The 23,942-nt window shown below is 32.9% G+C and overlaps 1 protein-coding gene across 2 annotated transcripts in view; it reads left to right on the top strand.

The window, feature by feature from the left end:
* The window catches only part of PPP4R3B (protein phosphatase 4 regulatory subunit 3B), a 61,271-nt gene extending 39,045 nt beyond the window's left edge, over window positions 1–22,226 (top strand). Inside the window, exons 8-16 of one of the 2 annotated variants that reach the window (XM_077915443.1) lie at window positions 140–271; window positions 1,371–1,473; window positions 3,758–3,799; window positions 5,432–5,590; window positions 8,830–8,999; window positions 11,441–11,580; window positions 12,000–12,163; window positions 13,984–14,186; window positions 20,557–22,226. In XM_077915443.1, coding sequence (XP_077771569.1) covers window positions 140–271; window positions 1,371–1,473; window positions 3,758–3,799; window positions 5,432–5,590; window positions 8,830–8,999; window positions 11,441–11,580; window positions 12,000–12,163; window positions 13,984–14,186; window positions 20,557–20,652 — 1,209 coding nt within the window. In that variant the 3' untranslated portion in view covers window positions 20,653–22,226. Of the gene's footprint in view, window positions 1–139; window positions 272–1,370; window positions 1,474–3,757; window positions 3,800–5,431; window positions 5,591–8,829; window positions 9,000–11,440; window positions 11,581–11,978; window positions 12,164–13,983; window positions 14,187–20,556 lie in introns of both variants that reach the window. The other variant, XM_077915444.1, reaches the window with a different exon arrangement.
* Window positions 22,227–23,942: the final 1,716 nt, after the last annotated feature.

The following is a 23,942-nucleotide window of genomic DNA, read 5'->3' as shown; positions in this document are numbered from 1 at the left end:
ACTGGGAATATAAAAGTTTAAACAAGTTCATTAAAAAAAAAAACAAGTTCATTTATTTTTTGGTTCTGGTTCTATTCTTTCAGCTGGTATATTTGTCTTCTATCCAAACCAGATCTAATGGAAATACATTTTCTTTCAGGATATCCTTCTCATTAATGTAGTAATTGAGCAAATGATCTGTGATACTGATCCTGAGCTAGGAGGTGCTGTTCAGTTAATGGGACTGCTTCGTACTCTAATTGATCCAGAAAACATGCTGGCTACAACTAATGTAAGAAATTATTCTGAGATAAAAATGTTTTGGTCTAGTCAGTTTAGATAATTTAATGTATAATAAATTATGTATAAATATATAAATTATATGTAAATATAAAATCTTAAAATGTGTACAATTTTGGAAAATAATATTTAAGTATTTGTACACTTGGGATCCAAATAGCTGTGGTGTTCCTGCAGCAGTTTATTTGTGGTAAAATGCAAATTGTGATCTGTGAAAATCTTAGTAAAATGTTAGCATTTCTATTAATGGCCCTTGGCCTCATTCTGTTAACTTCTTAAAAATGAATGCACAACAGGGTACGTATGTGTAACACTGCTGAACTGTAAACAGTAAAAATGCCTAAGATAGTAAATTTTATGTTATGTATTCTTTAATCATAATGAAAGAATTAATATGTACTGAATGATATCAACTACATGGTAGGAGAAGTCATTCAGAAAAGACTTATGGAAATATTCCAAAATATTAGTAGTTGTCTCAAAGTGCTGGGATATTTTTTCTTTATAAAAATTACTTTATATTTAGAAAAGAATGTATATATTGTGTTTAAATCATTACTTGTTTATGAGACCATTGTATAAAAAATAGTGGCCAGAAATCAAAAGACACTGTTTTCCAAGTTTCCAAATAATAAATTTTTGAAATTTAGAAAATAGATCTAAATTCTGTACTGTTCAAATGGCTTAATAAATCACTTTGGTGTTTTTTCCAATTTGGATATGCTATGAATGTAGTTTGAAATTTGGATATGGTATGGATATGGAGTTTGAAATTTTAAGCAGTTAAGTTGGTCCTATATCACATTGCTTGACAGAGCCTTTGCATTTCAGATCACAAGCATGTTAGAAAAAAATTCTTCTGAATAATTTTCCTCAGAAATATTTTTTATAATCTTTTTCTTTTATTTTAATTTAGTTATATGAAATATATTTGATTTTTCAGTTCTGCAGAAATACAATTAAGGTGAATATAACTAGTTTTTTGGTGCTTTCATGGTATCTTAAAGTATCTGTTATTTGTATATGACTTGCATTAACTCTTAAAGATATTAATTAAAAAGCAATATTTTAAAAAATTCTGTGTGTTTCAGAAAACTGAAAAAAGTGAATTTCTAAATTTCTTCTACAACCATTGTATGCATGTTCTCACAGCACCACTTTTGACCAATACTTCAGAAGACAAGTGTGAAAAGGGTAGGTAGGGTATCTTATCTGCTTATGATTTCCATTTTTAAAGAGTGAAATAAGTAGTATAACTATAACAGACTGTCTACTCAGTGCTTTATATGACAGAAAAATTACTACTGAAAAATTTAAACTGCAGTATAAAATCACGATATCCATTGTTTCAGAAGGTCTGTGTTAGAGAATGATACAGAAAATGTGGCAAAAAGTATTACATTTTGAGGAAGAGAGATATAAACACTTTAACAAAAGGAGATTATCTAGAGTGGGCAAGAGTAAACAGTGTATTACCCTACATTAGAAAATCCAAAGGAACAGTCATTTTGGAGAATAGTTTGGCAATAAAGTACAAGCTCTCTAGTTTCACAACATAAGGATCAAAAGTTGATGAGGTTAATCAAAAAAGTCAGTTAAAGCAGCAAAAAATTAAAATAACTATAAACACTCAATGCTGACTCATTTGCTAATATTTTCTATAGGGGTAAGGCTTTTTTTTAATACTTTTTATTGTATTTCTATGTCGTCATTTAGGCATAAACTACACACACAATTCATCAGCTATAACTTCTGGTTTTATAGACTTCTAGACTGTATTAAACTTAGCCCATAGATACTACATTTTTATGATATTTCATCAGTCTGTGGTATTTAAATTATGTAATCATACTGCCAAAAATAATTAGTGTAAACAAAGGACATTTTGATATGCATACAATGTAACGGTAAAATGAGAAATGAGGGGGGCATATTCTCTTGAGAGCGTTGGCTAATCTGGTAAGTCATTTTAAAGAGGAAGTCAGTTAAAGAGAATTTTACTAAACTAAGTTGTGAAATGGACATACCTTACATAATACCATCAATTCAATTTCTGAGTGTATATCCTAGGGAACATTTATGTATAATGCATGAACAGTTACAAGCATGTGTAAGAAAATGGAGAATGTGTTATAGTCATACAGTGGAATTCTGTATAGCAGTTAAAATAACAATTTTGATGCCATCTAACTAGTTCTCAAAAATACAAAATTGGGTAAAACATGTTCCAGAACGTTTTCATGCAGAATAGCTTCATTTGTATAAATTAAAATAAATGCATTTTTAATCTTTATTTAAAAATAAGACATTTCCAGCTTATAGAAATATTTAGAAAATTGTAGGACAGACACCCATATATATCCTGTTGGCTTTATCAAAACAAACTTGCCCTATTTTTTTTTTCAAATTATTTTGAAAAGAAAATAAATTACAGACACTGTTAAAGTTTCCTATGCACACCTTCACATTCTCACTTTACCCCATCCCTCAAGGAATGCTGAATTTGAAGTTTATCACACCATGTGTGTTTATATTATTATGACCTGTAATACATTGTTTCTCATGTTTTTAAAACTTGATATGAATTCATTTCTGTTGTACACATTATTTTACCTTTTTTTTCTTTTACTCAGTGTATTTTTGAAATCTATCCATATTGATACCTAGAGTTCTTACTTATTTTTAACTTTTGCGTAATATGGTCTCTTGTGTGTTGTAATTTAGCCATTCTGCTTCTAATGTACATTTGTTTCTAGTTTGCTATTACACATGATGCGATAGACATTCGTATTTTTCCCTATGCCATTGTGTTCTAAGATTGTATGCCTAAAATTCAGAACTTACAATATCCTACTTACTTACTTTCAAAGTATAAATGATAATTGTTAACATGTATCATTCTGTAGTTTAAGAAATTCCTATATTGAGAGAGACATGCCCTAATTGTTGGAGGATGACTAAGAAGTAAAAGAAAATGTGTCAGTCTTATCTCTGGTTGTAACTTCACTTTTTTATCAGAATATTTATTGTTTTTTAACAGTTTCTCATCTGCACTCAGTTCTGTAAAAGATTGCAGATACAGGTATAATATTTGAAGCAACTATTTTTTTAAATTGAAGTATAGTTGACACATGATGCTGCATTACTTTCAGTGGACAGCACGATAGTTTAACAAGTCTATACATTAAGTTATGCTTACCACAACTGTAGCTACCATCTATCACCAAATGATACTATTACAGTACCATTGATTATATTCCCTGTGCTGTACCTTTTATCCCTGTGACATACATTCCATAACTGGAATCCTCTATCTCCCTTCACCCATTTTGCCTGTCCCCTCACCCTCCTCACAATTAATTCTTCTTAGTGGTTATTATGCAGGTAAAATGAGATAGTCAAAAACATGCTTTGTATGTTGTGACTAGGAAAATATGGAATAATTACTGAAGTAACTGACTTTAACTTTTTTTGTTAGATAATATAGTTGGATCTAACAAAAACAGCACGATTTGCCCTGGTAAGTATAAATTCCTATTTTAAGAGTTAATAGTAAGCTTTTTTTGCTGAGAATATAATGCATTTATTTATACAAGGCTAGGAAAGGCATTTTTTTAAAAAATCCAAAAAAAAAATTACCTTTTTTCTTTATTGTAAAGAACATTCTGCTTTCTCTAACATAAAAGATGGAAAACTGGTTGGAATTTTGTTTTTTTCCTCTAAATTTAGAAATTATTTTCTGATATCTTTTTGAAAAGACATCTGAAAGTTGAGTTCATTATTTTTGAAACCTAGTAAACTAAGGCCAGTTAGGAATGCTGCATGAAAGCATTATGCTTAGGTATTTATGAATCTGAGTGTAAGCACTGTTGCTTCTACTTGGAGCACACATACCCAGGTATCACGTTGGAAGTATGGAAAATATGCTGCGTGCACCTAGCATCCTATCTTTCTCTACTAGGCTTATCAGTGGTCTAGGAGAGCCAGTTTCAGTTGAGGAGACCATTTAGAGATTGGATTAGTTAGAGATATAATGATTAATTTGAGAAAGTGAAAACAAGACTTTTGATTAACACTGAAGATGACTGTTACAAAATCTTTTGTAATTAAATTGAGGAATTAAGAGAGTTTACTTTTTTATTGGTGAGGGACTCTTTCAAATATTGGCTGTGGTGTTAGCGTTTATAGATTGGTCTGAAGCAAGTAAAAGTCTTTACTTGCATTTGATGTAGGAAAGATCTTTATAAATACCAGAACTATATTTTGTATTTTTAATGGCTATTCGGTTCTCAATAGAATGCTCATTTATTCCCGATACCTTCAGAGTTCCACAAAATATTTATGTGTTAATCTTCTCGAAAAATAAAATAGTTGGATTAGATTTATTCTCTAAGGCTGTGATTCTAAAATTTCCTTGCAGTTTAATTTTTCTTCCCTAAAACATTTATGATAGGTGTCAGTAATTATTGACATAAGTCCTTGGACCATTCAGTTTTGATGTTTAGGAACCAATTTGAAATCATTTCATTAATGCATACATACACCAAGGCCTCTTGAGGGAGAAAAAGGTAGTGTATTTCAGTGGGCCTATCATAGATATCACGATTTAATGTTAGAAAGATTATTGTTAAAAAATCTTGTGTAATATTTTTCAGGTGATATTCAAATAGCCAAAATATCCTTTCCTTAAAGATATCTTTAAAGAAAGCATGTTAATTTTTCTTGGGGGAAATTTTGCTGCACCATGATAGGCAGAAAGCCTGAGGTATTTATTATTCTTTACTGTGAACCCTTTAATAGATTCATTAATATCAATAATGAAAGCATATATTAAAGAAACATTACTAAGAAGATATCAATGCAATGAGGGTTTTCTTATCATGTTTGTAGATTTTTATTTAGGCAATTCTTTTTTTCCTCTTACCACTAATAAATACTTTATACAGAGCCTTAGAAAGTATCAGTTTGATCAATAAAACAATAGTATTTGAGAGTCTGCTAATGAAAAAGTAAAAATCTGTAGCTTCTTTAATTTATATAAAAATGAAGAAATGCAGTTTAGCTTTTGCTCTAAAATACGGGACATAAACTTTATTCTCTTTAGGTGAATTGCAATATTTATTTTATTTTCATGTGATGACTTTCTTTGTAGATAATTATCAAACAGCACAGCTGCTTGCCTTAATTTTAGAACTACTCACATTTTGTGTGGAACATCACACATATCACATAAAAAACTATATTATGAACAAGGACTTGCTAAGAAGAGTCTTGGTCTTGATGAATTCAAAGCACACTTTCCTGGCCTTGTGTAAGTAACAATTTAAAAGAACATTCTTGTAAGATATTTTAAGGAACAATATTTTTAATAAAGATAAAACCTGAAACTACCCATGTGAATTTTTTTTTTTAGCCGTATATACGCTATCATGAGAAGTACTAATCTTTTGTTTTCTTTTATTTAAAGGACAAGAGGAATAGGTCATGGTGCTTCCCTACTCACACATTACTCACATTTAGATTGAATTAGATTAACTGTTGTGATAAAATACCATGTACGATGACGACATTTCACTAATAGAACAAGTCCTGCTGTCTTTCACATCTGTTTCATCAAACTATCATAGTGACTTTTTAAATTTGAGATATGGGCCTTGAAATGTTTTTGTATAACTCGGGTTATTTATTGAATTTATAATATAGCTTATGAGTAGTCCCCCTCAGTATACCACTGGGACCAATAATCTCCAAACTTAAATGCTGATACTTGCTTCAGTATTGATTTTTGGCAAACTGTTAATTTTCCTTTCCTCTTGATAATTTTACCTGCAAATAGAGATAAAGTGATCTCCTTCACCCTCCAAATAAAAAGAGTTTTGTGTGTTTTTTCTGAGCATAAAAGTTAGTTAAAATTGAAACATTTAATGTATAGTGAAAAGGTTAATCTCCCACCTACTACTTTTAAGACCTTAAGAGTAGCCATCATTAGCTGCATGCATAATTTTTTCTATTCCTTTTTCCAGCTCCATACAATTTATATAAACACTCAGATATTTACAGGGCTTTTATTTTTATAAAAACAGGATCCTATTAACCCACTTCGTAGTCCCTTAGTATTACTCTATGTGATTGAATATGGTCTCAACTAAATTTTTTTTCCTAAATGTAAGGGAGTGACACTTGATGGAGTGGCTCCTCCACAATTATTTTGCCATTCTGTAGTGCACAGATTTTGGGATTGTTTTGGTATTTTGCTACTCCACATAACACTGTAGTGAATAGTATAGAAGTCTTTTAAGTACTGGTTTCTTTATTTCCATAGTATAGATTCCCAATAATGATAATGCCAGGACAAAATGTTTATATAGTTTAAATGTATCCTTTTAAATTTGAATTTCATATACAGCCTCCAGATTACTTTCCCAAAAGATTGAAGCCCTTGACACTCTTGCAGCACTCACTGATTCCTAAAATGTTACGAAGAGGATGATGGAAAATGTGGTATTTCATTTGTGTTTTAATATACCTTTTAACTTCATTTTCCTTGGCAACGTATTTTCATGTTTTAGTGCTTTTGAATTTTATCTGTTGTGAATTGCCTATTATCTTTTTCTTAGAGCTTTCATATTAGAGATATTAATAATTTATCACATTTTTGGGGAAAAAATGACCCAGTCTCATTTGTCTTTTGCATTTGCCTTTATTTATAGTATTTTTTCATATAACAGTTTTAAGATTCTCTGTGATGAAAAAATATATCTCTTTTTTCCCTTTATGAGTTTTAGGGGTTTTGTTTTGCTTAGGAACATCTGTGTCCTAATATTACACAAAGAAAATACTCTATTCTCCTCAATTTACTTCTAATATTTTTGTTATTTCACTTTTAACTTCCATATATAATACATTTGAAGTTTGTTTTTGTATATGGTTTGGAGGGCTCACTTTGTTTTCTTCCAGATGGATAGCAAGTCATGCCAATCCCCTTATTAAATAAACTATGTTTTTCTTACTGAATTAAAATTTCTCTTTCGTTATGCAGTAAATTGCCATATACATCTTGTGTCTTATTTCTTAACTATTATTTCTGAATCTGTTATTTTATAGATGAGTTAAATAGGAAAGTTTATTCTTAGGCCATTATGGCATCTCTTTTGTAAAGTTTAATATATGCTAACTCCCTATTCACTTTTCCTTTTCATAATTTTCTCGGTTCCTGGACATTGATTCTACCATAATAACTTAAAAATAATTTTATCTGGTTATTTATGATAAGATTATGTTAGGTTTTATATTAATTTTGGAAGGATTGATGTTCTCATGATCGGTGTTCCTATCTGACTTTCTGTAAATAATCCTTTTGGATAACTGCAAAGTAGTCCTATATCAAATTTCCATTATTTAAATGTTTACATTGCTTCAAGATCCATCATTATAAGTAGTGCAGTTCTAACTATATCATATCATTTATCAGCAGTATATGAGAGTGCCTGTTTGCTCACATCTTTACTAATACTTACTTGTCTTTTTAATTTTAAATAACTATTTCTTGTCCTACAAAAAGAGGCGATGTTATAAGTCTAGCACTTCTCTTCACACTAGGTTTTGTTTTTGGGGTTTTTTTTTTCTTCACACTTCTTTAGTGTTACAGTTATCATAGGTTTATACCTTATGTGACCTATTTCAGTTTTATTCTCAGATAATATTTAGGACCTCTTTTGACAGGCACATCTTCTTTTAATGACTTCCATCTGTGAATAGCGGGTTGAAATGAGAGATTTCTTTTCAGTATTTAAAATATGAAAAGCCATGTTATACTGCTTACTTGTTACTCTATTGTTCTTTTACAAATACAGTCTGACTTGCCACAGTACATGTTTACCAAAGGCAAAACAACTCATAAGCAATTGGTAAACAAGGGTTAAAACATAGAGGGTTAAAATGTATGTGTTATAATGTATAGGTAGTGTCAGTTCACAGATGATTTTTCCAAAGCAAAGAGAACTAAATTAGTGGGAATGAAACTATAGCCTTCATCAGAAGAGTAAAAGACCTTCAGCTCTCCTGTTAAGCTGGCAGCAGGAACCCCTTTGGCTTTATTTTCAGAAAATCGAAAGAAGTACCTACCTCCAAAGCTCCCTCTTGCAGAGAGATGAGGCAGTCTTGGGCAGGTTGCACCACTCTTGCGCCCACCTTCATGACAGACAGCCCTGCACTGATTCTGAGCTGCCATCGCTACATCGTCTGCATGTCTACCAGCACTGCTCTGAGTACTGCCAGCATTGGCATTCGATGGTTTCTGTGGGTTTTTTTTTAATCTCTAAACCATGGAGCTACCTACCAAGTATTGGGTTTTTGCTAGCTCTAGCTACATGAGTTATACATATTTGAGTAGTCTTTCCTTAACTCTGTTTCTCCTCAAAACCCAATTATTTTTAGTGCACGGCTTTACTTTTTATTTTAGAAGAATATATACATTGCTTTATGTAAAAATGGCTGTATAATAATTATTATTAATGAGATTATCAACTTGTTCCCTGTATTTTTAATTAGGTGCTCTTCGTTTTATGAGGCGGATAATTGGCCTTAAAGATGAATTTTATAATCGTTACATCACAAAGGGAAATCTTTTTGAGCCAGTTATAAATGCTCTTCTGGATAATGGAACTCGGTACAATCTGTTGAATTCAGCTGTTATTGAGTTATTTGAATTTATAAGAGTGGTAAGTTTATGTTAAAGGATTATTAGTGAAATAAAATTATTATATATTTAGCAATGTTAATATTTTAAATTATGAAATTCAGCATAGTATTTTAATCCATGTTTATTCTATATTATTCCTAGTTCCATTTTTATTGGTCAAATGTTTCAGAATTATATTTGCCATATGTGGACGTTTGGCCAAGCATGCCATTCATGAGATCTCTGTAATCTATTGTAGGGGTAGTAATAAATAGAAAGGTTGAAAATGATTACTTTGGTAAGCTTTGATAGAAGATGCATAAAAGGTAGCTGTTATCATGGAATTTTAAGTTGAAGAGACCAGGAAGTTAGGTGGATCACTCCTTATTTTATAGATAGGGGCTTCACACACTCGAAGTGATCAAATTGTTTATTCAAGAGCATCAGTTTGGTTATAAGTGCATAGTCAGAGCTTGAACATAGGTCACAGCTCAGTTTTGAGCAACTGAACATCTGTCATAAAAAGATCTGGAGAGAACTCTATGTGAACAATAGGGTAAGACAAGTAACTATAGAACCAGTAGAGTAGAGTAATTTTACCCTCTCCCATATACTGAAATCATTCCACCATGGAAAATGCCCCACATGGTTAGAATTGGTTCAAATTTATAAAAAGAAAGTCAAAGCTAGAAATTCATTCTCTAGGTTTGGCTCTTAGAAATCAGATTTCTGCTCATAACATGCTGTTCTCATAAAGATTATTTGGCCTACTGGATTACTTTTCTAATAGTAGTCATTTGCCAAGAGTGTGGTTTTCAAAAGGATAAAGAGAGTAGAAGCCTTAGAAAAGACTTTACCCTGGGACACCTGGGTGGTTCAGTGGTTGAGTGTCTGCCTTCAGCCCAGGGTGTGATCCTGGAAACCCAGGATCAAGGATCAAGTCCCACATCAGGTTCCCTATGAGGAGCCTGCTTCTCCCTCTGCCTGTGTCTCTGCCTCTCTCTTTCTCTCTCTCTCTCTCTCTCTCTCTCTCTCATGAATAAATAAATAAAATCTTTAAAAATAAAAAAATTTAAAAAAAGAAAAGACTTTACCCTTAGAAAAGAAAGAACATAGTAAACCAGCTTACTAAGTATCTGAACCCTGGTTCACAGTGCACTGTTTTAATGAACCAGAGATTGACTTTTATGATTTTTTCCTTAAAATTTTTGGTGAGGTAGTACTGATAAAATGAATTAGTTGTAGAGTTCACAACCCCATCCCTATTCCTATGATTGAATTTGTTTTTCAGAAAATTATTTTGTGTGGTTGATAAAATGTACATTGAATCCCAAAACTTAACTCATCTTTTTAAAGATTTATGTATTTATTTGAGAGAGAGAGAGTGCAAGTGAGGGGAGGGGCAGAGGGAGAGAATCTCATTCAGACTCCCTGCTGAGCATGGAGCCCCACATGGGGATCAGTCCCAGGACCCCAGACTCATGACCTGAGCCAAAACTGAGTCAGGTGCCCCAAAACTTTACTCATCTTTTTGTTCAGTATATAGCACCGACCATTTACCTGGCTTCCTAATGTTTCTTCTTTGCATATTATTTAATTGAGATTTCCAGGGGAACTAAAGACAAAATCCTTAAAAGAAGCAGATTGTGGTGTATTTTTTAAAGAACTAACATGTATATTTCTTATAAATACTAAATTTCTGAATCACAACTTTAGTTATTATTAATACTGATCCTGCTTCACACCCAGCACTTGGAATGGTTATTTAGAATGGTTCATTTAGAATTTAAAAGAATTTAGAAGTTATGACTGTCCATTTATTTCACAAAAATTATACTGTTGGAAGACTGTGGAAATAGGTGGAATTCAAGTTAATAGTTTATCAGATCTGTATATGTAATATAGTCAGAGGAGTCTGACTCCTAAATAATAATGTTTATTATTTAGGTAGGGCTTACCGCATTTTTTTTCTCTTAACATCATTACTTTTCCTATTTTGATACCAGTTAAACAAGGAGCCATTAAGTAGCACCTAAAATTTATTGAAAATGTAATTTCAGCACCTGCCTTCGAACTAGTTGTGTGCTCTTCATCAGGTCATCCAACCTTTCAGATCTTCAATTTTCCTTTTCTGTAAATTGGGGGTAATAAAACCCATTTCATAGAATTTTTAGAGGAGGATCAAGTGAAAGTATATATTAAAGTGCTTTTTAAATTGTAAAGTGCTATGTAAATTCAAAAAATAAACAGAAGATGTAAAATAAATCTGTTTACTTTCAGATGTTTTATAGTCTCCCAAAAGGGCTTCTTTTTTATTCCAAGTTTTCTCCGGAGGCCTGGCTCATGTGTACAGAAACTAGGACATTTATTTTTGTGATGTGATTTTGAAAAACCTTTTTTGATCAGCTTTGGAACATAAAAAAGTTTTTCTCCTAACAGTCATTGACTTATATTTGAATTGTAAATTTTGTCCTTATACAGGAAGATATCAAGTCTCTTACTGCACATATAGTTGAAAACTTTTATAAAGCACTTGAATCAATTGAATATGTTCAGACATTCAAAGGATTGAAGACTAAATATGAGCAAGAAAAAGACAGACAAAATCAAAAACTGAACAGGTACTGTTTAAATATATTGCATTTATAGTCTATAAAATTACATCTGAAATCATCTTCTGTTTGGATCTGACATGTGAAATTTATCCAGGAGTATTCTTTCTGTCATTAGATAGTACGGGATTGTGTAGAAGGGTAGGATATTCTCCCCACCCAGAATCTTTTATATGAAAAATGACTGTTCTGTATAATAACTCAAGATAAATTTTTAATTTGCAATATCCTTAAATATTTTGGAGTGTTCTCTGGTTATATCTTGTATCACAATTGAGGTAATGATGTAAATTATATGAAGTTAAAATTACTTTAGCTCCTCTTAGTGTTCTATATATTTATTCTCAAATTTAATGTGGTCACAAACTTTAAATCATTACTCAGTGTTTGTGATATGTTTCTTACAGTGTACCATCTATATTACGTAGTAACAGATTTCGCAGAGATGCAAAAGCCTTGGAAGAGGATGAAGAAATGTGGTTTAATGAAGATGAAGAGGAGGAAGGAAAAGCAGTTGTGGCACCAGTAGAAAAATCTAAGCCAGAAGATGATTTTCCAGATACTTACGAAAAATTTATGGAGACAAAAAAAGGTATTAAAATTTTGAATTTTTAAATAATGTATCACTTAAGTACAGAAATTATCAGTTGCTTGTGAAAGTCTGGTCATAGTATATACAGCATGAAAATGAATTTTATAATGAATCAACCTTTTAAAATATCCACATCTTTTTCTAAATCTGGGAGTTATTTTCATGTGTAAACTGTTTTTCTTGAAACTTGTCATTTTGTGACGCTCATTTGCTATTTATTTATTTTTAAAGATTTTTAAAATTTATTCATAAGAGACAGAGAGGCAAAGACCTAGGCAGAGGAAGAAGCAGGCTTCCTGTGGGGAGCCTGATAACAGGACTCGATTCCAGGACTCTGGGATCCACGACCTGAACCAGAGTCAGACACTCAACGACTGAGCCACCCAAGTGCCCCTTCATTTGCTGTTTAGAATTACATTGTCTACTTATACATTGCTTTCTGTAAACAATCTTGATTTATTTCTGTACTGAAAACTCCAGTAATAATAGAGACCATATAGATCCATAGAAACTTTCCAGAGTGCTCTGCCTTTTATAACTGAGGAAACTAAGTTCAAAGAAGTAACTTTGCTATTTGACGTTTTTAAATCATTATAAAAATTTCATAAAGATAGACTATCAAGAGAAGTAGAATTTCCCATCTTTCAAATGTGTTTCACTTGTCTATAAAACTGAGATCTGGGCAGCCCGGGTGGCTCAGTGGTTTAGCACCACCTTCAGCCCAGGGCATGATCCTGGAGACCCCAGATCAAGTCCTACGTCAGGCTCCCTGCAGGGAGCCTGCTTCTCCCTCTGCCTGTGTCTCTGCCTCTCTCTCTCTCTCTCTCTCTCTCTCTCTCTCTCTCTCTCTCGGTGTTTCTCATGAATAATTAAATCTTAAAGAAAAAAAAAAACCCTGAGATCTTACATTTTAAAAGAATTAATCACTTTAAATCTGTAGCTAAAAAAAATCACCATTATTTGAGTACTGTCCTACATCATATAAATGTTTACTACAAATTTACATTTTGAAAGGCAAAAGCATTTCTCCTTAGTGTTTCAGTCACTTACTACATTTTTCCTGCAACTGTTATTCCCAGCCTCATTCATTATGTACTCACTTCTTAATGTCTGAAATTCTATTGACCTCAGCATGGTGTAGCAGATAGCCCAACAAGATGTCCTAAGGTATAGGTAACTTTGGTAGCTTAATTCTTCTACCTTTATTCATTATAGGCACTGCTCTGACTACCATAGAAAGGGGCAGCAAGGCCATACTTGAAGCTTTGAATCCACTTTAGAATCATATACAAAAAAAGGAGAGCAAGCAGGAGTGAAAGGATAGTAGACGCCTAAGTCATAAGAGAAACAGTTAAAGGAATCTGGAATATTCAGGAAATAAGAGACTGATAGACATGATCATATCATTGTCTTTAGGCATTTGAAATACTGACTTGTGGGAGGGGTTAACAGGTTTTTCACATGGATTTTATTTTATTTTTTCACACGGATTTTAGAAGTATAGGGTCAGTGCAGTGAAGAGAAGGTGCAAAGAAACAATGAAAGGCAGAGTCAAACAGGTAATGAATCCTTGATGTGTCCTAGATACAACACTGTAGAATTCTAGCGTAGGATGGCTAATTCTGGTATATGATTATTAAGGTCCTTTCAAATCCTGAGATTTCTAAGATTAAAGACTAATTACTGTACACATCATGCTCCATGGCTCTTATGAAACAAAGGTAATGTTTTATAAGTTTTTAAGCTATTGTTCTTTTCAGATGCTTTGCTTATTTAGGAATATTTACTGAAAAAGATTAAAAATTTTACTTTCGCTTTAGCAAAAGAAAGTGAAGACAAGGAAAACCTTCCTAAAAGGACATCATCTAGTGGCTTCAAATTTACATTCTCCCACTCTGCCAGTACTGCTAATGGAACAAATAGTACAAACAGTAAGTCTGTAGTGGCTCAGACACCACCAGCAAGTTCTAATGGATCCTCCTCCAAAACTACAAACTTGGCTACATCAGTAACAGCCACCAAGGTATGTGAAATTATTCTATATACAAACTTTGTTTTTTCCATCTTTAAAACTGTTTCATATTTACTGAAGAAAATTTGAATTAAAAAATTAATTTATATGCAATTGATAAATTACTGAACACCACATCTGAAACTAATGATGTACTTACATGTTGGCTGTTGAATTTAAATAAAAAATAAATAAATTTCAAAGAAGAAAAGTTGTACACATTGTCATCACATAATAGTGACTGCTAACATTTGGTTGATTTCTTTAGGTGTATGGGTTTACCTGACATGCAGTTGAGGTTTTTCTAGAAACACAGTTTTGTGTCCTGCTTTTATTTATTTGTTAAAAGAATTTTTCTACATTTTTTTCTTTTTCTTTCAAAACACTGTTGATGACTACAGAATTTCATTTTATTTAGGCATATCATAACACTTGTAAGCAACCCACCTAGTAATATTTTGGAACACATAAGTTGATTCTGACGTTTCTTTCATTGATGGGACTACTGGTGGTGTTGCATTTTATTTTCTTGAATCGATGAGTAGAAGAATGTTTTCATATTGTCATATACCTCTAGAAGTTTCTACCAGTTTACATTACCATAAGCATTGTATGAGTGCTTGGCTCACTGCAGCTTTGCCAGTGTTATTACAATTCTTTTTAATCTTTGCCCATTAGGTAGCAGAAACAGTATAGATTTCATCCCCAATCGTGTGTCCTTTTTTAGTAGCAAGTTTGAATATTATTGTCTTTTGAATTTGCTCTTCTGCAAGTTGTCTTTTCATAGTCTTGCCTTTTAAAAATTGGATTACATGCTGCTTAATATGAATGAATCTTTATAAGGATATTAGCCGTTTTGTCATTTGCATAGCAAATGTATTTCCCATTGGTTACTTTTTTTATATAAACAAGTTTAAATTTTATATGAAACATTTTTCATTCATTTAAATTGTTATGGTATGTAACCATCCTCATCTCCAAAAAACAGTGGCTTAAAAAGGCATAAATATAAGACAACTATTAACATAAGGGTAGAAGGACAAGAGGATGGAAATGCCATAGTAGTAGAAAACCTAATTTGAAGAGATGCTTCTAGGTTTGAATACAAAATACAATTTGAGTTTATTTTACAAAAATGTAGTCTTTATTCAGTATTGTATTGTGGTAGGTGCTTGACTAAAGATCACAGGAGTAGCATTTTCAGTGAGATGCTACTGCTTTTGAAACATTTTATTTTTTAAAAGATTTTATTAATTTATTCATGAGAAATAGAGAGTCAGAGACACAGACAGAGGGAGAAGCAGGCTCCATCCTGGGAGCCCTAAGCGGGACTACGATCCCAAGTCTCCAGGATCACACCCTGAGCTGAAGGCAGTGCTAAGCCACTGAGCCACCCAGGCTGCCCAAAACATTTTAAATTTTTTAACTAGAAATTTTAAAATTAAATTTCACTTCTTGATAGGATAGTTTGGTGTAATATTTGTGGCACTATATTAATATTTGCTGTGAAGTTAAATTTTTCAGGTAAATCTTGGTTCTGCCTTTTTCTAGGCTATATGACCTTGAATAAGTTATTAAAATAATCTCTCAGGACCTTAATTTTTCTTCATTTTAAACAAGGATAAAATAGCACCAACTCAATAGGCTTTAAATATATTAAATTATTCAATAAATGTAAAAAGCTTAGAACACTACTTGCACCTTCTCAATATATATACTAGCTTTTCTTTCTTTGTTTTTTTAAGAATGTATTTGAGAGGGATGCCCGAGTGGCTCAGCAGTTGAGCGTCTGCCTTCAGCTCAGGGCATGATCCCGGAGTTTCGGGATCAAGTCTCACGTTGGCCTCTCTGTGAGGAGCCTGCTTCTCCCTCTGCCAATGTCTCTGCCTTCTCTCAGTGTCTTTATGAATAAATAAATAAAATCTTAAAAAAAAAAAAAAGAATTTGAGAGAGAAAGACAGAGATACAGAGATAGAGCACAAGCAGGGAGGAGAGGGAGAAGCGGGAGAAGCAGGCTACCTGCTGAGCAGGGAGCCCACATGGGACTGGAGAACTGGATCCCAGGACCCAGGATCATGACCTGAGCTGAAGGCAGACACTAAACCAGCTGAGCCACCCAGGTGCCATGCTTTTCTTTTTTTTAATCCAAGTGATACATGCACTTACTTTGAAAAATCAAAATAGTGTTAAAATGTTGAGAAAAATCAGTCCTCTTTTTCCTCTCCAGAGATTGCTTTAGAACTCTTCTTGTACCTATTTCTTCTATTTCTAAATAATCTGTTAATAATTCATATTGTTTTATCAAGTTTAAACCTAATTTGTTAAATTCTTGTTATGGTATATAAAGAGTTTAGCATGTGAACACTCCTTAGCACATCCTCACTCTTATTTCTCCCTTATATCAAAATTTTTGGTTAAAATAGTATTTGATAATTTTATAGCTATAATGACAATGTAAATATTCTTTACTCATGAATTTTTTTTCCTGGTCTTTTTTTTCCTGGTCTTTTTTTCTGTACTGTATTTTTCTTGGTAACTTTTCTTTTTGAATAAATAATTACCACCATTTTTTTTTTCATTTGTTGCAATAGTTAGGTGTCTGTCACTAATTCTTTTAGTATCTTTCAGGTTAGTTTCTATATTCTCTGGAAGTCTGTCTGGTTCTGGCCTAGATCGCTTGCTCTCTAGACTTGCTGTATAGCTCTTGTCTTAAGGCTTGCCTAGGCCTCTCTCTTTCTTGTATTGTTTCCTGGGTCTTATGTCTCTGTTCTCTTCTAGATTTTCCCTCTCCTTTTGGTGGAGCAAATCCTGTAATAATTGTTTTCTGAGAAAATCCCATTAGAGATAAAATTTGAGCCCCTGCATGTATGAAAATGTATTGATTCTGTCCTACCTGACAATTTAACTGAATATAGAACCAAATTGGAAATCATTTTCTTCTAAAAATTTGAAGTTACTGCTGCCAAGAAATCCAGAGACATTCTTCTTTCTGATCGTTTGCATGTCATTTTTTATTTTCTTCTTGAAAGCAGCTAAATAGTCATGACCTTCAGTTGAGAAGCATTTTATGCTATTTCACTGTAACTTACTATTTGAATGTTGGGTCTTCCGTATTGATTTTACAATTGTCATAATTTTTCTAATATTATTTTTTAAATCTTATTCTATCTCCTGGGTTATTTCTAAGAGTTCTTTTTTTTTTTTTTTTATAAGATTTTATTTATTTATTCATGAGAGACATGGGACAGGGTGGAGAGAAAGAGGCAGAGACACAGGCACAGGGAAAAGCAGGCTCCATGCAGGAAGCCTGACATGGGACTCAATCCCGGGACTCCAGGATATGGCCTGGGCAGAAGGCAGGCGCTTAACCGCTGAGCCACCCAGGGATCCCCATATTTCTTAGAGTTCTTAATTCATTATCCTTCCAGATAAGTTTTTACTTATGATTGAGCAAAATCAAGTACTAACACAAATTTTTCACTCTTTTTGACACTAATAGCAGATTGCTGAATATATTTGTTCTACACCTTTTTGGGGTAGAAGGAGAGAACAGTGATTGTTCTTGGAAAATAAATGGCTCATCACACTAGATTATGACAAAAGTTTGAAGTTCACTATCTTTTGATTACCACAATTGAATTGATTGGTTCTTAAAATTAAAGAGATGAAGTGTGAACCTGTCCATTTTCCTTTGCAAGGCATTCTAATAAAGTTCTAATATGTTCTAATATGCTTTTAAAAATTGCATTCTTTGAAAACTTGATAGTTCTCAAAGCTGGTAAGACATTAGCTACTAATGAAATTACAAAGATTTTTTTTTTTTAACTTGTAGAGCTGTAAAACATGCACTTTTTTCTTGAAGACGACTACTTACCCCCCCCCCCCCAAAAAAAGAAAGAAAAATATTTTAAAAATCAGAATCAGAAATGATTAGTGGGTCCTAAAACCAACAGTTCTTTTGCCACAGATTAACAGAAGAGAATACTGCATCTTGCGTTTTCTCTTAACAAACTTAACCTGGGTGAGCTTTCCAAGTTAGGACATAAAGAGAACTCTCTCCATAGAATTCCAGAGTATGATATACTTTAATTTATAATTTACTCTTGATGCATTTTAATGTTGTTTCCAGCTTTTTGCAGCTAAAACAATTTATGTGACTTTCTCCACAAAATATTTCATATACATGTTTATTTCTGTATAGAATATGCTTTTACAGTTCTGATTAGTTATCACATTTACTCAGTAAAATGGAAATACATCGAGAGTTCTTAACACGGTATATATATGGCTGATACCAAAAGCTTACTTAATACTTTAGGACATATTAGAGGTAGTCCCACCAAAGTTGGGAACAAGATAGGACACCACTATGATTGCTGTAACCATTGTTCGGGGGTACTTGCCAATGCAGTTAGCTGAGATAAAGAAATTAAAGCTATAATAATTAGGAGATATAAAATAACCACTTTTGCTGATGATTTTTAAAATTTTTATTAATCATGTTTATGGAAGATCTATATATTTTGAGTAGAAGATAATTTTTGAATTCTCTCCTTAAATTTTTAAACATGATGAATCATGATAATAGTTTCCTAACTTACAATTTGTTAGTTCATTGGTTTATTTGGTTCAGAAAAACTGTCATTGTTTCTTCATAGGTATTGTTACTTGTTTTCATCCCTTCTTTCATATTGGAAACTTTTCTCAAGAGTATTTGGCATAAGTGGTGCAATTGCAATCTGATAGTTATTTTAAAACAAGTATGTTTATGTTTTTATATTAAGTCTGGAGTCTGTCAAATTCTTTAAAAGATGTATCTCTGGATTATAGACCTAATATTTCATGTTTTATATTGTTATTCTCAATAAAAATGATTGTTTTAACGTATAGGAGTTTATGATACAGATAGATAATAGAGATGAAATTAAATTGTGTAGCTGAGTGTTTCAGATACAATATTTATTAATTTTAACAAACATTGTGATATGTAATCTATAATCTTAAACACGATCAAAACATTCCTTGATAACTTGTTATCTTTGTGAATATTAGATTGTGCCCTTTTAGAAGGTAATTACATCTTCTGTCTTCTCTCATCTAACTTGTTTGGCTTAGAAAACCAATGAAAAAGAATGATTTTAGTAATAGTAGCTAGTAGCAATTATTGAACACTATATCTACATACCAAGCACTGTGCCAAGTGCTTTTTATGTTTTATTTTCAGTTTAATTTTCAAAGTAGTTCAGTGAGGTCTAACTACTATTATTATACCAATTTTGCAGATAAGGAAAATGTGGCATAGAGATTCTAAATCAGTAGCCCATAGTCCTGCGTCTAAAGTGTGGCGTTGGAATTTGAAGTCAGGCAGACCACAATGAATATATTCTTAGCAATTGAGACAATACTGCCTCTTATCAAACTTAAGACTTGAGAAAGCAGGATTCTCACATATGTAAATATGGTATAAATAAGTTTAACTCCCAGACTTTCTGATAATGGTTTCTAGCTGCTCATTGGCCTTTGTTGACTAATATTACAGTGGTTCAGTTATATCTTGGCAAAGTGTTATGGCTAGATGTCTGAGTTCTTCAAATATGAAGCTACTTAGCTTTGAAATAGGAGTTATTTCGGTTGTATTTGTTTATTACTTTGTCTGAAGGGTTTGAACTAAATTCATTTTTTACAGTAGCCCTTGTAACCTGTGGGACATATGTATAAACTTGATGGGATGGATTCTAAATGAGTGCAAACCTGAAGACATTTAATTTCCTGGGTAGTGTCCAGAGCTTTAATAGGAATTTTAGGGGTCCAAACATCTGAATTACCTCATTACTTTCCTTTTGGTTACAGAGAGGTAGCTCTAAATTTTTTAGTTATTAGTTTTAGGAATCATTTCATGTGTTTATCATCAAAAGCATTATGAAAACAGTGGTATGCACTGAGTGATGAAATACATACCTGAAGTACAGAGACAAAAGGTGGGCTTCCTGTCACTGGCTGACTACTCACTCCTGTTTAAACGTAGAGAAATGAATGAGTTCATTTTCACAATCTTAGCTCCCAGTGTCATGATGATTTGTGAGTCCTGCTATGTAGAGATACATGTTTCCACAGTGAAAGTTCGCTGAATTGAATTGGGAGGTGTTGTTAAAAATCTAAGAGCTAAATAGAAAAGTTGGGGGTAACCTAGAGTGCCATCAATGTACCAGGTGTTCGTAATTTTCAAGCTGTTCCTTTATCAAATTCAAATATATCTGTTTGAGATATATATGATTAAATAGTTTAGAAAAGTTATTTGTGATGTCTTTAAAAGTGATTATACTAAGTAAGTTTTTTTCCCCTTAAGTTACATATGTTAAGAATTTTTTTTATTCTTCAATAGGGAAGTTTGGTTGGTTTAGTGGATTATCCAGATGATGAAGAGGAAGATGAAGAAGAAGAAACATCTCCCAGGAAAAGACCTCGTCTTGGCTCATAAAATACTTAGTGGGGACCCTCAACGTGTGGTCTTACTAAAATGCTGCAACTGTTCGATGAGCTGAAAATCTGAATCAGAAAGCTTTCTCACTTGAACTTATAAATATATGAGGAGTAGCAAAAAATACTCAGTATATCAGCTAGGAGAGTTTAGTTCTGTAAAAAAACCAGGCTTCCCAGGAACTTGATTGCTTGCTAGTAATTAAGGGTTTTGCCTTTCAGGCTGTCAAAAAAAAGTAAAATAAAATAAAATAAGGTTAGTAACCAGAACCTGGGAGATAGCTTCTCAGTGAGGAAACTCTCAGGTTTGGGGATGGCTTGGGGGAGGGACAAGGTTGATAAAATAATATTAAATGCAGGGTTGCTCCAGGGGGTATCCGATCTAGAAACAATTACAAAACTTTAGTTACAAACCCAATAACATTACTTGTATAATGGTGCTGGCCATGTTGTTCTTTTAATCAGTTGCCTCTTTTTAAAAAATTTTTATGAAACCAAATTCAACTATCATAAAAGTGAAGTTATGCTGTTGGGACCATTTTTTTGAAGATTTAAGAGAAATTCAGCCTTAGTTGGAAGGAAGTACACTCTGTGTTACAGTACATGTTGAGTTTTCTACACCAGGAATTTTCAGTATGTATTTTGATGAAAACAAACTGGATTCAAAATGGACAGTTCTTCTTAATAGAACTTTACAGCACTTTTAGAGATAACTGATGCCAAGAATCAGTACAGTAGTATTTCATAATGACTTTTCTCCAGAAACTTGGGAGTGGATTGAACAGAATGTTTCCAAATGTCTCCCCGTAGTACATACAATCTTTTGTGCAAGATAATTTGAAGTCACTTTCTGCTTTGTTCATAAAGTTGTCTCTCTCCAGAGCTGCGAGTAAGTTTTAAAGTATAATATATAAAGACTCACATACAAAGACTAGTGCTGAATTAAGTGGCATTTAATATCTAGAGGCCATTTGGATCCAAGAAGTTATTACTTCAGTATCAAAGTCAGTATGCAGCACATAAAGTTTTCCATAAAACAAACAAGGGTGTAATATGAAAGCTGCTTTTTTAAAAGAGTAAAAGCACATTCCATGTACGTAAATGAATTTAAAATAAGTTGAGGCAAACAGTTAAGAGGTTTTATTTTTAGAACAGCAAGTTACCTGTAAATATTTTAATGTTAGTTTGCTCATCTATGATCTGAGATCATGCTGAAGTGAGGAAATACGTCCCCCAAACAACAACTTAATGCATTGGGAAAAAAACTAAAAACAGTAATTCTGGCTACAATCTTCAGATCACCCTTGTAATGTGTTATGGGTCCATTTTTCCTGGAATAGCTTAACCTGAAGCAGTTTCCCCTGTTTTGGAGATTTTGTAGTTAATTTTAATTTTGGCTATTGTTTGGAAAAGATGGGCTGTCTGTGTAGATATGAAGTATAGTTTTTCCATAAAACAGATGTTTATTTTGTATTAAAAATACCACTGTACTTGTTTTACACCATTTGTATACATGTGGTGATATTAATGCTGAACTGTAAAATTCAGGAATTAAAATGTGACCCTGTAATTCTATGATTGTTGCTTTTGTTTGGTTTATTGTAAATATAAGTTAATTCCATTTTGAGATATGTCCATTTTATAATATCTTTTAAAAGCCAATAAATTATCCATAGATATTTATTATAAACCACTAAGTCCTACACCAATCTGAAAAAATTCTAAACAAACGACGGTTGACTGCACTTTAAGTATCACTGATTCTACTTACAGAAGGTATGCCTTGGGCAAATGAAGTTCCAGCACCAAAACATCACAGCAATGGGGCTAGTCTCATCTCTTATTAAAGGTACATATAATGATGAAGACCTTCCACTTTATAAGGCAAAGGGACTCAGGATAATTTAAGATCAGTAAAGTTACCATCTGAATACATTTTTTTTTCAAGCAAGTTCTATAAAGCCCCTTTCATTCTTCTTAGCTCTTAATAAATTTCCTCTTGTCATCTAAGAAGCCCAGGCCTAAAGCATTTCCCTATTGACTCTTGACTCTTCCTGATTAAGTAATTTTAAAGTTCCAGTAGGAAGTAATATGTTTATACTTCATGAAGAGTTTAATTTTCCTTTCTAAAGAATTGCCATGAGTCAAACATTTAAATCATCATCTTAATAACCTTTCTTCTTGCAGAAATGTGAATGTTTTGTTGACTTACAGGATAACCGTTTTCATGGTACATATGCTCACCCACAATGATATGAAAACAGGGCTTAAAATATCCCTTGAAAGAATAACTATTAAAGTTTCCACATGTTAGCTGCTGTCTTAATGACTATCCTCAGGCAGATCAGGATTTTTATATCTTTATCTTCACTCAGTGAAGCAAGCCAGAGCCCACATTTGTATGCCTGAGGTTCTCTTAAAATTATATCTGTAAACATGTATCCAGTATAAAAACTATTTTTAATAAAAAGTTACATGAAACAGATTTCTGTGTTTTAATCACTAGTTCTTCCTCTTGTCCATCTAAGTGATGAAAATCTAACAACTGTAATGCTGGTTTTTCTCTGCAGGTTGAAGACTGGAGCTAAATAAATTTCGGTTTCCCTTTTTAAAAGTTTATAACTGTAGATTTAAAGAGATAAAATGGAACTATAAATTAAACTGAAGGAGCAGTCTGTAACTAGAAATGGGAGTGCTTGTTGGATGATGACACAGGAAGTTTTCTGAAAGAAGGGTTTATCCTACTATTCTGACTCTCGGTAAGCCAACCACCACGGAAAACCATCCAGGACCACTTCACATAAAAATGACCCGACACCCGCAGCTTCATTCCCCTCGGAAGGCTCAGTCGATTGTTCCCTTTATCTTTTTAAATGGTAGGTTTTCTCAAAAGAGTACCTGAGTATTTTTGACATCCATTTTCCAAGTCCTGTTTGCTCCTGCACGAGATTAGTCTTTTAATTGGATTTCCTTACAGTTGGTACCCTCACGACTCGAACTCCCCCAGTTTCCATACGGCAGCCACACGTTTTTTTTTTTTTAACAACATTGTGATGATGACTTCCCTGCTTTCAAACTTTTCAGTGACTTCCCATTGCCATTATAAAATTTGAAATCTTCACATTTCCTACAAGGCCCTTAAATCAATACCCCACCTATCTCCAATTCCATATGCCAGCCTTCCCCCTCATTCTACATACACTCACCCTCCTGCCCATTCCTCACTAGCTGCTTCATTCTTTCCTGCACCACGACCTGGTGTTCCTTCCCATTGCTCCCAGCAACTGGCTT

Source organism: Canis aureus, chromosome 11, assembly GCF_053574225.1.
Source record: "Canis aureus isolate CA01 chromosome 11, VMU_Caureus_v.1.0, whole genome shotgun sequence".
Lineage (NCBI taxonomy): Eukaryota > Metazoa > Chordata > Mammalia > Carnivora > Canidae > Canis > Canis aureus.
This window is presented reverse-complemented; position numbering and strand designations above follow the sequence as displayed.